At 37.6% G+C, this 17,234-nt stretch overlaps 1 protein-coding gene across 1 annotated transcript in view; it reads left to right on the forward strand.

Annotated features, from left to right (window-relative positions):
• Positions 1–11,019: 11,019 nt before the first annotated feature.
• The window catches only part of LOC128664755 (alpha-2,8-sialyltransferase 8E-like), a 61,535-nt gene continuing 55,320 nt past the window's right edge, over positions 11,020–17,234 (forward strand). The window contains exon 1 of the mRNA XM_053719563.1: positions 11,020–11,183. Within this exon, the coding sequence (XP_053575538.1) occupies positions 11,020–11,183 (164 nt within the window). The remainder of the gene's footprint in view (positions 11,184–17,234) is intronic.

Here is a 17,234-nt window from a genome sequence, read left to right on the forward strand (position 1 = left end):
CTATGACACAAAGCTCCTGACGGTCTTACGCGTTTCGGCTGTAAGAAAAAAAGCCTTATTCATAGACCATATTGCAATATCCAGTTTTAACCCTTATATAGCCCTCAAGGCTCCATAAGGGTTAGCAGCTGAGTGTAATAGCGCAATAAGTGCCACTGAGAGAACTGACAAGTAACCCTTGAGCTGTCATTATTGTAATCTGATTTTATAAGTTCACTTTAATAAGGAAAGAGTACTGCCTGCACTGGCAATATGACTAAGCACAGATTGTCTCAAGAAAGGGAAAAATAAGTTGTATATAAAACCCTTTTGACTCACATTAGACAATATTATATTAATAAATTAATTATAAGGCTACCAATTTAGGAATGTTTAGATTTACTGTGCTTAGTACAATAAGTACTAGATTTAGGTGAGTTAGATTAGATTAGGTGTATTTGTTTTTATTTTTGATAATTTCATTTATTATTTTTGTAAGCTTAGTGTTTTTTATTTTTCGTAATTTAGTGTTTATTATTTTTTGTAATTTTAGATTTTGTTATTTTTTTTGTAGTTTTAGGTTTTTTAAATTTGTAATTTAGATTTTTTAATTGGTAGTATTTTTTTATTTTATTAGAATAGTGATGTTAGGTTAGTTTATAGTTTAATGTTAGGTGTATTTTTATTTCACAGGTAAGTTTTCATTTATTTTAAGATAGTTATATTGTAACGTTAAGTTAGGGGAGTTAATAGTTTAATTTAGTGTTTTGCGATGTGGGGGACTGGCGGTTTAGGGGTTAATAGGTTTATTTAGTGGCGGCAATGTGGAACGCAGGAGGTTTAGGGGTTAACAACTTTATTATAGTGGAGGCGATGTCGGGGAGAGGCAGATTAGGGGTTAATAGCTTTATTATAGTGTTGGGTGATGTGGGTGGGCGGCAGATTAAGGGTTAATAGGTTTATTTAATAGTCGCAATGTGGGTGGGCGGCAGATTAGGGATTAATAAGTTTTCAATAATGTTTGCGATACAGGAGGGCGGTGGTTTAGTGGTTAATAGGTAGTTTATGGGTGTTAGTGTACTTTGTAACAGTTTAGTTATGAGTTTTGTGAAACATTTTTGTTTTGCAAAATCCATAACTACTGCTCTCAGATGGCGGTATGGATCGTGTCGGTATAGGCTGTAACACAAGCTTTTTAGCCTGAACGCACAACCTGTAATACCGGCGCTATTAAAATCCCACACAAAAACATCATTTTTTTTGAGTGCGGAATGGACGTTGCGTTACAGGCTAAAATGATTGCGGTATAGCTATACCGACACGACTCACAATATGTGTTCCTGGCCATTATGCTGAAATGGCCATTTTTTCAGCGTTAAAAGCCGTACCGCAACACTTGTAATCTAGCTGATTATTTGCAATTTAAATATTAAATGAGTAATGCTTAACATTACATGTTATATTTGCAATTAGTCTTGCTCAGAATAATAATATATTTACACTATAGAAGTATAAATAAACACAGAGATATTAAAGACAACATTGTTTTAAAATAACATAAAAACATTGAGGGACATGTAAATATTTTTGAAAAAGATTTCTGATAGAACACATATACTGTATATATACAAATATGTGAAAAGATATATGTACACATTCTAGCAATAATGAGCCTTTATAGAAAAATAAAGGAGATGCGATAAGCATATAATGATTTTTAGAAATACAAATACACATTAATTTATATTAAAATATCATATATCAGATTTATCCCCAAAAAATAAAAAAAAGAAATTTCTATGAGATATTATTGTTTGATCAGGTATAAATCTAGCTATTTCAAGGACATTAACAGATGACAAATAAAAGATTAGCTTTAGAGAAATGTGCTTATTCATGAACAGGAATGAAATGGTATAAATAAATTTTGAAAGAGAATAAAAATGTCTTCATCTAATGGATATTCAGGGTAGATTATTTGATAAATAAGGATATCTGCGACATCGATGCTTCTTATTTATCAACAGTCGAATGCTATTCGCATAGGACTTGATGCGCATGAGTTTGACAGACGTGTTGATAACTAAGACCATGTACTAAGACAATGTAGATTCGCATCAGCGAGGTCTGGTGAGCGTATCGACCACAGCGAATGCACCAAGATTGACGCCTTGATAAATGGGCCCCTAAGTGCTATTGCATTGTCTTTTTATCATGCATTTGTTGATTGTGCAATATTTACTCGCCCTTTAAGAGGTCATAGGATTGAGCATTGGACATTACAAGTGGAGAACATAAGGACCCGGACTATTGCATTACTAGATGTTTTTATTTGATTTGTAAATATAGTATCTGCTGGCCCTGTTCCTCTCTGTTTGTGATCTTCAACCAGGATGTTTACTACCTAGAAAATGTATGTGCAACATTGGTTTGACACCTGTCCCAATTTCACTGAGACAGTTCTAAAATTGGGAGAGATATCCCATGTACAAGGCCAACTTCCCAATGTTGTGATTCCCAAGGCCTCCACAAATTTTTTGATGTTTCAAATCTGGTGGTGGCATTTTCAAGATGACTACTTGAAATTAAAACAACACTGAGCGTGCACAATACTTTCTTGTATGCTTAGTATCAGAAATTAGGGCTAGAATACAAATAGTGTGCTAACTGTTGTACGCGAGCGACAAGGGGTATATCACGGATCTTTACGTGAATCAGAAGTAGCGTGCGTATTACGAGTTGAAAGTAAACTCATTGGCTTGAGCGCAATTGAATTTAAAGTGCGTATGGATAGCATGACTTCAGAGCTCTGGTTAACTGTTACGCTTCACTAAAAAGTTGAACAAAAAACATCAAAAATACATTTAAAAGTATAGTTACACTCATAATAACAATAAAAAATAACAATAAAAAAAATATTGCATAAAAAGGTTATAAAGGCTCAAAGATATAAGGTCTCAGGTGTTCGAAAAAAAAGGCATGCAAAGGGCTTTAACATTGAGATACATACATATACATGTCTATATGTATTTATATATGTTTATATGTGTGTACATATGTATTTATATGTGAATATATGTATATACACATAAAAACACATAAATACATATGTACATACATATAGACATATATAAGGGCATTGGGGCCCTTTGAAGTCAAGTAGCTGAAACCATGTAAAAAAGCATATTTATGCAATATTCATAACTGTTATGCTTGACTAAAAAGTTGAAAAAACCACACCAAAAATACATTTAAAAGTATAGTTACTCTCATAATAATGCTGTCTGATAAAAATAAGTTAAAAGGGCTCAAATGTATGAGTTCTTGGGTGTTAGAGATAAAAAGGCAGGCAAAGGTCTTTAACATTGAGATACATACATATACATGTCTAAATGTGTATATGTATGTATATATGTGTATATATGTGTACATATGTATTTATATGTGTATATTTGTATATACACATATAAACACATAAATACATATGTACATACATATAGACATTTATTTTTATATATATATTTTTATATATATATATATATATATATATATATATATATATATATATATATATATATATATACATTAAAAGTATTAAATTACAGAAAAAAACAAACACTAAGTTACAAAAAAACAAACACTAAATTACGAAAAATAAAAAACCACATGATCAAATATAAAAAAGAATTACACCTAATCTAATAGCCCTATTAAAATAAAAAGCCCCCCCCCCCCATAATAAATCCCCCCTAGCCTACAATAAACTACCAATGGCCCTTAAAAGGGCCTTTTGTGGGGCATTGCCCCAAAGAAATCAGCTCTTTTACCTGTAAAAAAAATACAAACACCCCCCAACAGTAAAACCCACCAACCAACCAACCACTCCCCCAAATAAAAAACCTATCTAAAATAACCTAAGCTCACCATTGCCCTGAACAGGTGCCCAGTTTATGTTGGCGACCGTATGAAGAGGATGCTCTGCGCCGGATGTCTTTAGGATGGACCCTCTCCGCGCCGAATGGATGAAGATAGAAGATGCCGCCTCAATGAACACTTTTTGCCGACTGGATGAGGACTTCTCCGGTGGATGAAGATCGAAGATGTCGCCCGGATGAAGACTTCTTGCCGCCTGGATGAAGACTTCTTGCCAGCTGGATGGATCCTTCAAGCGGGACTTCAATAACTGTAAGGGGTTTGGTTGTTGGGTGGTGGGTTTTACTGTTGGGGGGAGTGTTTGTATTTTTTTTACAGGTAAAAGAGTTGATATCTTTAGGGCAATGCCTGGTAGTTTATTGTAGGCTGGGGGGGGGGGGTTAAGGCTATTAGATTAGGTGTAATTCTTTTTTATTTTTGATCATGTGTTTTTTTATTTTTCATAATTTAGTGTTTGTTTTTTTTGTAACTTAGTGTTTGATTTTTTTCTGTAATTTAGTACTTTTAATAATGTTTAATTGTATATTTAATTAATTTGAGTAGGGTTAGGTTTTTTAATATGTAATTTATTTAATTTAATTGTAGTTTAATTTAATTGTAGGATAATAGTTAGGGTAGGTTAATTCATAGTTTAATATAGTTTCTTTTAATTCTACAGGTAAATTTAAATTTATTTGAAGATAGGGATGTTGTAATTTTAATTTAAAGTTAGCGGGTTGTTAGGTTTAGGGGTTAATAGCTTAATTTATTTTTTTGCGATGTGGGAGGCTGACGGTTTAGGGGTTAATAGGTTTAGTTAGTGATAGTGTTGTGGGAGGCCAGAGGTTTAGGGGTTAATACATTTATTTAGGTTGCGGCAGGGTCGGGGAGCTGCGGGATAGGGGTTAATAAATATATTTATGTTGCAGCGGGGTCGGGGAGCGGCGGGATAGGGGATAATACGTTTATTTATGTTGCGGTGGGGTCGGGGAGCCGAGGATTATTATTATTATTATTATCAGGTATTTGTAGAGCACCAACAGGTTCCGCAGCGCTATGAACATGGGTGGTATATAAAAACGGTTACAGGGATCAAATGGGTGAAGGGTCCTGCCGAGAGTTGCACTGTTGTAGTCGGCTCTTATGAAGGTGAACTACAAACAGCTGGGCTCATAGGCTTACATGCTATGGGGTTTTAGGGGATAGCAGTGGAGATAGGAAGGTTAGTGTAGGTTGTAAGCATCCCTAAAGAGAGTCTTCAGGGAGCACTTGAAGCTTTTAAAACTAGGGGAGATTCTTGTGGAGCGAGGCAGAGAGTTCCATAAGATGGGAGCCAGTCTTGAGAAATCTTGTAGATGGGAATGTGAGGAGGTAACAAGAGAGGAGGAGAGTAGGAGATCATGAGGGGAGTGAAGGGGATGGGAGAGTATCTGGAGAAAAGGTCTGAGATGTAAGGGGGAGCAATGCAATTGAGGGCTTTGTGTGCCAGAGTGAGAATTTTGTGTTTAATCCTGGAGGCAAGAGGAAGCCAGTGAAGGGATTGTCAGAGAGGTGCAGCAGATGAAGAGCGACGTGCAAGGAAGGTGAGCCTGGCAGAGGCATTCATTAAGGATTGTAAAGGAGCTAGGCAGCAGCTAGGGAGACCAGAGAGGATAGAGTTGCAGTAGTCGAGGCGGGAAAGGAATTAGAGAGTGGATTAAAATCTTTGTTGTGTCTTGTGTAAGGAAATGTCTAATTTTAGCGATGTTTTTAAGGTGGAAGCGGCAGGCTTTAGCCAAGGACGGAATGTGAAGAGTGAAAGAAAGATCTGAGTCAAGTGTGACCCCAAGACATCGGGCATGTGAGGTTGGGGTAATGATGGAGTTGTCAACAGTTATAGAGACATGGGGGGGTGGAGATTTTTGAAGAAAGGGGGAAAATAAGGAGATCAGTTTTGGAGAGATTTAACTTGAGGTAGTGAGAGGACCTCCAAGATGAGATATGAGAGAGGCAGTTAGTGACACGGGTTAGCAAGGAAGGAGATAATTCTGGTGCAGAGAGGTAGATTTTGGTATTGTCGGCATGCAAATGATAACGAAACCCATGGGACTTTATTAAGGAACCTAGTGAGGACGTGTAGATTGAGAAGAGAAGGGGACCGAGGACAGAGCCTTGTGGTACCCCAACAGAAAGAGGTAACGGGGCAGAGGTTACCCCAGAGAAGGCTACACTAAAGGTACGGTTAGACAGATAGGAAGAGAACCAAGAGAGAGCTGTGTCACAGATGCCGAAGGATTGGAGGGTATAGAGCAAAAGAGGGTGGTCAACAGTATCAAAGGCTGCTGACAGATAAAGGAGGATAAGTAGAGAGAAGTGGCCTTTTGATTTTGCTGTAAGTAGGTCGTTGGTAACCTTAACTATTGCTGTCTCTGTTGAGTGAAGGGAGCGAAATCCAGATTGCAGTGGGTCAAGGAGGGAGTTTAATGTAAGGAAATTGGATAGATGTGCATATACTAGCTTTTCAAGAAGCTTTGAGGCAAGAGGTAGTAGGGAAATAGGGTGGTAGTTGGATGGGGAGGTTGGATCGAGAGAAGGTTTTTTGAGGGTAGGTGTGACTAATGCATGTTTAAGAGATGTGGGAGCTATACCAGTGCTGAGGGAGAGGTTGAAGATGTGTGTGAGTATAGGGGTAAGGGTAGAAGAGAGGGAGGGGAGTAGTTTTGAGGGGATGGGGTCAAGGGGACAGGTAGTGAGGTGAGAGGAAAGTATAAAGGCAGAAACTTCATCCTCTGTAACAGGGGCAAAAGAGCTAAATTTATGGCTATGTAGGTTTTGGATGATTGTGAGCTTTTGAGGGGGTGGGAGACCGGTAGTATGTTGAGAGCTGATTTCAGTTCTGATGGAGTCGATTTTGTTGTTGAAGTAGGGATATATAATAACTTATTTAGGTTGCGGCAGGATAGAGGTAAAACATTTTAGTATAGTGGCAGCGTTTAGTGACAGGGTAAAAATAAAGTTTGGAAAAAGCCGAATAGTCACGAGATCGATGATTGCTAGTTAACAAAAGTCCGATGCTCATTGCCCCGTACTTAGTGCGTGTCTTTTTGCCGGCTGTTTTCATAACTAAGGAGAGTGTATTGAGATACGCGGCCATGATGTTAGGCGAGCGTATTGATGCCGGCGAATGCAACACAGTTGACGGCTTGATATTTATCCCCCTTTGTGTCAGTATTTTGTTGAACAACCTTTTGCTTTAATTACAGTCTTTAGTCTGTTGGGATATGTCTCTACTACTTTTGTACATCTAGACTGTGCAATATTTGCCCACTCTTCTTTGCAGAACTGCTCCAGTTCTGTTACATTTGATGGTGACCATTTGCCACATGCAAAAGTCATGCCGCAGATATTCTACGGGGTTTAAGTCTGGGCTCTGACTAGGCCATGCAAGGACATTCACCTTTTTCTCCTTCAACCACTGTGTGGTCATTTTTGCTGTGTGCTTTGGGTCATTTTTATGTTGGAAGGTAAACCTTCTTCCCATTAGCAACTTCCTGGCAGAAGGCAGCAGATTTTCATCAAGAATTTGACAGTATTTTGCCCCATCCATTATTCCTTTTATCCTGACAAGTGTTCCAGTGCCTGCTGCAGAGAAACACCCCCATAACAGGATATTTCCACCTCCATGCTTTACTGTAGGTATGGTGTTATTTGGATGGTGAGCTGTATTAAATTTCCTCCAGACATATCATTTGGTGTTGAGGCAAAATAATTAAATTTTAGTCTCATCTGGCCATAACACCTTTTTCCATGTGGCGTTTTCTTGCAACCCTCCCATACAAGCCACATATGTGAAGAATTTGTGATATTGTTGTCACATGCACACAATGACCACTCTTTAGCTCCGAATTATTAAGGGCCGAATGCTCCTTAACTGGTCCCCTGCCTTTGAGGCTGCGGACATCAATCCACCTGATCCCATACGATCAGGTTGATTGATACCCCCTGCTAGCGGCCAATCTGCAGGGGGCGGCATTGCACAAGCAGTTCACCAGAACTGCTTGTGTGATATTAAATGCCGACAGCGTATCATGTCCGCCAAACATTGGTAAATCAGCCCCGATGTCATAAATTGCTGCAACTGCTTTAGAGGTTCTGTGGGCCTCTTGGTAGCCTCTCTGACCAGTTTCCTCCTGGCTCTTTTATCCAGTTTGGAGCGATGTCCTGATCCAGAGAGGGTCTGTGTTGTACCAAATACCTTCCACTTCTTAATAATAGACTTCACATGCTTCTATACATTGATAAAGCATTTGATATTTTTTGTATCCATCTCCTGACTTGTGCCTTTATGAATAAATAGAACATATATTGCTATGTGAAGAACATTGTAAAGTGAAATATTAATATTTCATGTAGGGTAAGCGAACTTTAGAAAACGCGATCGGGTTTGCCCGCAAGTATGGGTGTTTTTTTCTACTTTTCACGCTCCATTGAAGTCTATGGGGGAATATGTTAACGTAGTTGAAGTATTTAAACTTCAACTTTTTGCCCACATCAGGTTAGCACTGCTGCAAAAACATTTAACTTCCAACTTGTAATACGCGTGCTACTCGATGCGTGAAAAAAAAGCCTTTGTCTTGGGGAGTTAACGCACGAGTGGGAGCAATAAATACCGCTCCATTCATAATCTAGTCCTTACTGGGTGCCAGGCTTCTTACAACCAGTTGGTAAATCACAGCTATAACTAAGCTATGAGCAACAGTTTAATGTAAAAGATTAATATATGTGTTACTAGAAGCTGAGGAAGGTAACCATATGAACCATCTATAGCAGTGATAGGCTTGTGAAGACTGCAGTGTGCACTTTTAATTCTCAGTACTGAGAAAACTCACTAAATTTGAATATTCTCCACATTACATTTTCTGTGAATTACCAAAACAATCCATATGTAGTTTATTTCGCAGGAATATAACATTTAGAAGATACCTTTAGCTGGAAGATGTTCACTGAAATGGTTCATTTTATTATCTATATTTTTTTACCTTTTTAATTTTAGCATATAAAAGAGATGTCAATATTAAAGTTAAATTGTATGTAAAAGTTAATAATAATTCAAAATCTTTTATAAATTATGCAAAGTAGGCAAAAGAGAAAAAAAATACATTGTCAAGCAAAGTATACACACAGAAAAATATTTCACCAGTTTAAAAGAATGAAAGAGACTGGATAAAGGGCAATGGCAAGAAAGAGGTAAATAAGAAGAAAAAAAATGGAAATAACCACTTATGATAAGCTTTTTAAATGCACTCATTATGGAATAATAACCACCACATACTGTACAACCACCAACCACCATTTTTACAGTATTTTTTTGTTTTTTGGGGAGGGTTTTTTGGTAAATTTTAGAGCTTTGACCTCTTGAACTTCTATTTTGAGCTGTTTTGATGTCTATTTATTGGCTTTATTTACAGCTTTTTTAAAGGGACTTAAAAGTGCAAAAAGAAAAATGCTTTAATGTGTTAGAGCATTTTATTCTTGCCCAATTGCTTACATATAACAATGTGTTTAACCCCTGCTTGCCTGCTGCCGCATTGTCCCTCCTACAGCTTCTCCTTTCCTATAAAAGTCCCAATTTCCAAAGAGAAACTAGGGACCTCCATCAAACCACCAAGGGAACACCCACCACTACCTTTTGTCTGTCATGGCTCTCCCCATCAACATATGACTCCATACAAAAGTCTTCCTCATTCAGCCTAGGCCACTGCATTTCAGAGAGTATCCTGGAAATGTTGTAAGGTTTGTGTATCACAATCTTAATCTAAATATATTGAGAATGAAATAGTGCTCAAAAAGGTGTGTCACCAAATATTATTAGATCAATAATCCAATGTATGTTCACTGTGAGATAATTCTAATCAGTCAAAAAATAACAATATTGAACAGAGTAAAAATAAACCTGTGATTAATGTGGTCCTACCCAGGTCAAATATGCCAAGTATTGAAGGTTACTGACAAGGGAATGAGCCAACATGTCAGAAATAGTAGTAAATGGTTTATTAAAGTGACATGTGAGTTTTTAAAAGATTTGGGTACACATAAGTGCACAAGTCATACCTGTATCTGCTAAGGGGACTAATGTGCATTGAAAAGTTTATCACAAAATGTGTAAAAACTTTTCTAGGGAGCAATATTTTGCAAATACGTTTATTGTAAACATGTTTCCATTCATATTTAAACTGTTTATAGATATATATTTTTTATTTATTGTGATACACAACTATAATAATGAGCAGTCTGAAAGCCAGAGAAAACTGATCTTAGGCTGAAAAAAAGAGAAAGGGCAAAGGCAAAATAAAAAGTTGGTTGAAATCAGAGTCCAATAAAGGTAATCAAGTACAACAAGCTGGCCAGCTATATAAGTGCATTTGTTTTTTGTGATTGCTGCATGTTTTAATAATAAATCTATGTGAGTCAGAGTTGCACATTTTTTCTCTTTTACAGACATCTATAGTTAAACTAAGTGCACCAGTACTTGATATCTCCTACATCAAAAGAGAATCACTAGCAACACAAAAAAGCATTAATTTGAATGGCAACACTTTTGCAACTGAAGAGAGAGATCTTAGCACCCCCCCGGGAAACCGGGTAATCAGAGTAAATCAAGTGTCTCTGCATAGCAGACATAACATAGCAGTCAATATGGAGGAACTCTACATGTACATGCAAGCCCTATTTAAAGATTTTGAGAATAACATGATAAACAGATTTGAGCATCTGAAGTCCCTGATTGAGCATACAGCAGAAAAGAAGAACGTATCCGAGCCTGCAGCAATAGTTAGTATGGGACACATAGCTCAGTGTCAAGACACCCATATCTACTTATGCCTTCTGTTTAAAGAGAGCGATCCTATATGTCCCCTGATAGGCCCCGTGGGAAACCCTCTCAACCCAGTGCAGGAAATGGGACTTACATGTTTGCAGGAAGTGAATGGTTTCATCAGTGACACAGAGATGAAGAACATGGGGTCCCACATACAGAACGTGAATATTTGTGTGTATATTTCTAGACCCCACTTTTATCAGCGCTTATATGTGGTGCTCCATGATCAGTCTGGCTCAACTTAGGTGGCAGAAGATTGTTCCAGTTGCGCTATGCAGCAAGCCTATGGCTTTCAGAATGGGAGCACTATCGCAGGGACAAGATTTCACCAGAACACCAAACTAGAAGGTAGTTGTCCAGAACAGGCATTGGAATTGTTTGCCGTCAGACCTGCTGGAACCAGGGTTTTGGAAAGGCTCCAGGGACTTGAGTTGGAGTGGGTTAGAGAAAATGAATGGACTATGGTGCAACCTCTAAAAATTAAGGGAGTCCACTGGACATTCTGCAAGGCTTATTTGTGGGACCACTCTCGGTGGAAATGTCATTACACAGTGGCCCTTGCTCATACTCTTTAATTACATTTTCCTCTGGTGACGTGCCCTCATAAGAGGCAGGTGAGGCAGTGCCTCACCTGTTAATTGGAAAGAAGAATCGTTTTAATGATTTTTATTAAAAAACTAAGTGTCTATTTTCGGATGCCTTCAATTGCAAAAATGTTCATACCCCTTCCTGAGTGATCCATGTTGCGCAATAAGGGAGAGGCTGTGCGGGTGCCACGGGGGGAGGGGGTGCAGGTGTGTGCGCTTTAGTATGCAGTGTTATGGGGAAAAATATTTTAGAAATAAAAATCATTAAGCAACTGTCAGGATTCTAAACCTACTGTACACTTCACAGCAGGTGTGATCTAGATAGAAAGCAGACAAGACTGCAGAGTATTAGAACCATGGTCCTTTGCAATGTTCTTAGAGAAAACAAATAAACACAGATGAAATATGCATTCTGATTAACAGATTAAAATAAAAAAGAAATAAATGAGGAAGCCTTCAGGAATTGACCAAATGTATCATTAGTGCTCTAAGACAAGATGGTTTTTGTTCCCAAATATTATTTAGATAAATTGTAAGAATAATAGCAATGAAAAAAAATTTCAGCCTTCAGTGGTAGCAATAACCTGATGTAGACTAACTCATATTACTTTATAAAGTAAAACATCATGAGGGGGGTTGAAGGGGATATCCGTAACACTCTACAAGCCCCATAAACCTCTGGACACAGAATTTTACTTTTGGCTGTCAGTAAAACACACAGATCAGTATTTTACACCTTTTCGTGGTTGTTAGTAACACACACAGATCAGTACACACTAACACACATGGTCGTACAAACACAAACACACACACCTAGACACACATAATATTGTTTAAGAAAACAAAGCACATACATTGGGAATTTGAGTCCTAAACAATATGCAGATTAATCAAGAACATAGCAGGTCTGCCTTCTAGTCCACTTTAAAGGGACATTGTACTATGCTTTACCTGAAAGTGTATTTAGTTGTTTGAAAATAACTGATTTAACTTAATTTTGTTAACTGAAATATCTGCATTTTCCTTTAGAAACCCCCACCTACAATGAAAATATGAATAACAAATGTATTTTTGTAGAAAAGCTATGTAAACAGGAGACAATAGCACTGATTAATATCCCAGTGGGGTGTAAAAGAGAGACAAATACTTTTGTATTTAAAATAGCTGGTTGTGCTAAGCCATAAAGAGCATACAAGGTTCAGCCCAAACAAATACGCTGAACCTACAGGTAAAGCAGACTTGTTTCTGTTTCCTAAGTCTAAACATAGTTAGGTATAAATGCTCTTTATGGCTTAGCACAGCCAGCTATTTGAAATACAAAAATCTTTGTCTCCCTTTTACACCCCACTTGGATATTAATCAGTGCTATTGTCTCATGTTCACGTAGATTTTCTACAAAAATTCATTTGTTATATATATTTTTAGTTTAGGAGGTGGCAATAAGGTAGAGGAGGGGCAGAGGAGGTAGGTAGGGGGAGCAAAGAGGAGGTGGAGGGCCCTGCCACACTTCTGCCTGGGGGCCCTGATTGGTCTCAGTCCGCCCCTATACAGTTGAGTGTGATCCATCCATCTCATATGCGGATGTGTGACGGCCTGGGTATGATTAATACTATATTCTTTCTATTCTAAATCATTGTGTCTGTTTTTATGTATTGCAGGTAAGGGAGGAGTTTTGTGACAAAAAAAGAATATAGTAGTAATTGTAATACCCGTCACGCATCCGCATATGAGAGTCTGAAGTTGAACTCTGATTCTGAAGCCCTTTGACAGTGACACCCCTGCCTGCCCCTTTGTTTAACTGTATAACCCATGATGGAGCGCCTTGTCTTGTGGGTAGCTTGTTAAAAGGGCTTAGAAAGGAAAGAATGTGGCTGAACTAAATGGATAAGGAAATGTACAGTACACTTTTGCGATTTGTAATTGGTAGAAGCAGCACAATTATTAGGATGAAAACGATGTTACTATAATATTGAGTACATTAAAGTATTACCAAAATGTATGATACCATGATTCCCAAATGGCCTCTGAGATTTTTTTTAGCTTCAAAAGGCTAACCTTACTTTGGTTGCATCTTCTACAACTGAGTGTGAAAAAAATACATTTACTTTTATAGTTTTAACACAGGGAAAAGAGACACAGGGTTGAAAACAATTTTCCTTCCTTATACTGAATGGTCCAACTTGTATGTGGGTTGGTGAATTAACCCCTTAACGACCGAGGACGTGCAGGGTACGTCCTCAAAAAAAAGTCAGTTAACGACCAAGGATGTACCCTGCACGTCCTCGGTCTGGAAAGCAGCTGGAAGCGATCCTGCTCGCTTCCAGCTGCTTTCCGGTTATTGCAGTGATGCCTCGATATCGAGGCATCCTGCAATAACCTTTTTTAGCCATCCGGTGCAGAGAAAGACACTCTGTGGCCCTCTCTGCACCAGAGATCGGTGGGTGGGAGCCGGTATGGGAGGCGGGTGGCGGCCATGGATGGCCCTGGTGATCTAAAGGGGGGCGGGATCATGGGCGGGGATGGCCGGGGGCGCGCACGGACGCGCGCACTTGCACGGGAGGGCTGGGGCGGGCGCGTGCACGGGGAGGGAGCGGGTGGGAACCGCTACACTACAGAAAAATAGTTGTGAAAGGTTGAAATAGTGGGGGATATATGTATAAAAATATACATCAGACAGGGGGTGGGGGTTGGTCTGTGGGGGGGGGGGAAGCTACACTACAGAAAAAACGCAAAAAAAAATAAAAAAAAAACTTTTTTTTTTGCAAACTGGGTACTGGCAGACAGGGGGTGGGATGTGTCAGGTGGGAGGCTGATCTCTACACTAAAGCTAAAATTAACCCTGCAAGCTCCCTACAAACTACCTAATTAACCCCTTCACTGCTAGCCATAATACACGTGTGATGCGCAGCAGCATTTAGCGGCCTTCTAATTAGCAAAAAGCAACGCCAAAGTCATATATGTCTGCTATTTCTGAACAAAGGGGATCCCAGAGAAGCATTTACAACCATGTGTGCCATAATTGCACAAGCTGTTTGTAAATAATTTCAGTGAGAAACCTAAAATTGTGAAAAATGTTGGGGTTTTTTTTAATTTGATGGCATTTGGCGGAGAAATGGTGGCATGAAATATACCAAAATGGGCCTAGATCAATACTTGGGGCTGTCTACTACACTACACTAAAGCTAAAATTAACCCTAGAAGCTCCCTACATGCTCCCTAATTAACCCCTTCACTGCTAGGCATAATACACGTGTGGTGCGCAGTGGCATTTAGCAGCCTTCTAATTACCAAAAAGCAAAGCCAAAGCCATATATGTCTGCCATTTATGAACAAAGGGGATCCCAGAGAAGCATTTACAACCATTTATGCTATAATTGCATAAGTTGTTTGTAAATAATTTCAGTGAGAAACCTAAAGTTTGTGAAAAAATTTGTGAAAAAGTGAACAATTTTTTTTATTTGATCGCATTTGGTGGTGAAATGGTGGCATGAAATATACCAAAATGGGCCTAGATCAATACTTTGGGATGTCTTCTAAAAAAAAATATTTACATGTCAATGGATATTCAGGGATTCCTGAAAGATATTAGTGTTCCAATGTAACTAGTGCTAATTTTAAAAAAAAAGTGGTTTGGAAATAGCAAATTGCTACTTGTATTTATGGCCCTATAACTTGCAAAAAAAGCAAAGAACATGTAAACATTGGGTATTTCTAAACTCAGGACAAAATTTAGAAACTATTTAGCATGGGTGTTTTTTGGTGGTTGTAGATGTGTAACAGATTTTGGGGGTCAAAGTTAGAAAAAGTGTGTTTTTTTCCAATTTTTCCTCATATTTTATAATATTTTTATAGTAAATTATAAGATATGATGAAAATAATGGTATCTTTTGAAAGTCCATTTAATGGCGCAAAAAACAATATATAATATGTGTGGGTACAGTAAATGAGTAAGAGGAAAATTACAGCTAAACACAAACACTGCAAAAATGTAAAAATAGCCTTGGTTCCAAACGGACAGAAAATGGAAAAGTGCTATGGTCATTAAGGGGTTAAAGCTGGAACATTCCCAATACATTTGAGCCCAGGTCCCAGACATTCCCTATACACTTATAGTAACTTCCTTGTGTGTGAAACATATCTTCTGTGGTAGGGAAGAAATATCACAAGGAGATTTTCTTTTTTTATCTCTCCACCTGCCACATATCTGGCCTGAGATGCTATTTTGCCATATATGTGGCATAGGTTGATGGGGCCCAGAATCTGTAAATGGTATATATTTTACAAAAGTGGTATTAGCACTTAATACTGGTTGATTTTTTTTTGTGCTCCACTTGTAGTCTAGGCTTGACTGAATATATTATATATACATTACTGTATGGAGTCTATGATGCCATGTATCCAAACAAAATGTCCAGGTCCTCTGGCAGTAAAACAGCCCCAAAACATTAAAGAGCCACCACCATATTTAACTGTGGGCATGAGGTACTTTTCCATATGGCTATCTCTTGAGCTAATCCCACCTCTGATGTCTAATGCCAAAAAGCTCTATTTTGGTTTCATCTGACCATAGAACCTAATCCCATTTGAAGTTCCAGTAGCGTCTGGCAAGTTCTCCAGCTGTGATCCTTGGAGATATTTTGGCCATTTGAGCTATCTTCTTCACAGTGCGTTGAAACAATATCCAGGTTGGTTCATAACATTTCCAGTTGACTAGAACTTCTTAATTATTGCTCTGATGGTGGAAATGGGCATTTTCAATGCTTTTGCTATTTTCTTATAGCCACTTCCCAATTTTAAAACTCAACAACCCTTTGCCGCACATCACAGCTATATTCCTTAGTCTTACCCATTTTAATGAATGACTAAGGGAATCTGGCCTATGTGTTACCTCATATTTATACCCCTGTAAAATAGGAAGTCGAAGTTGAACAATTTATAGTCACCCAAGTGTACTAAAATTTTTTAAATATCAATGGGAATATAGTTTAAATATATATTTTTTCTTATTAATTCATAGGAGTGCCAATTATTGTGCCACGCATATATTTAACAAAGATTTATTTATATTTTGTGGATAAACCTGTGTTGTGTTTGCAATTGTGTGATATACATGAGAGCAGAGTATTTTTGTGTATTTTTTTAACAAAAGATCAAAAGGTTAAACAGTACAATTTTCCACAGCCTTCTTTGCTCATATTTTCAGAGGGTGCCATTATTAGTGGAGGGCACTGTATGTGTGTGTGTATATACATATATATATATATCTATAGCCTTTCAAATGTAGTCTAAGATCTCTCTACTTAGTCAATTAGAGGGAACAAAATCTTGGAATAAATGAAAGGCGCTTATAGGAGCTGAGGGTAATTAGCTAATTCAATACTCAAAAATATATAATGGGGTATAAGTTACCATGTATCACATAAATGAACCCCAATGGGTTATGATAGATAATATGTATAATAAACCACACTATGCTGGTTAAAACATTAAATATATATTTAATCAATAAACGATACAAATTAATAAAAATGCTGAGTGAGTTGTGGCCACAACTATATTACGTAGTCTAAAAATTATAAACACTTAGATAAAAAGACAATGCTGATCTATGTTATAAATACTTATCTAAGAGCTGTGTCTAATAATTGCTGGTGTGAAAAGAGTATATTGAGTACAATTGAATTTACTCTATTTATACAAACTGAATTTCACTCTATTTATACAAATAAGAATAATGTGCTGAAAAAAATAATAATAAGGTTGTCGTTCCGTAACATAAGTGTCCATGTATGATTCCTAATTTGGTATATAGAATGTATCAATACATAGTTTGCATCATCAATATTGATACAAATGTAGTTTGCATCATCAATATTGATACAAATGAAGATGATCTCCGG

Source organism: Bombina bombina, chromosome 6 (genome assembly GCF_027579735.1).
Source record: "Bombina bombina isolate aBomBom1 chromosome 6, aBomBom1.pri, whole genome shotgun sequence".
NCBI lineage: Eukaryota > Metazoa > Chordata > Amphibia > Anura > Bombinatoridae > Bombina > Bombina bombina.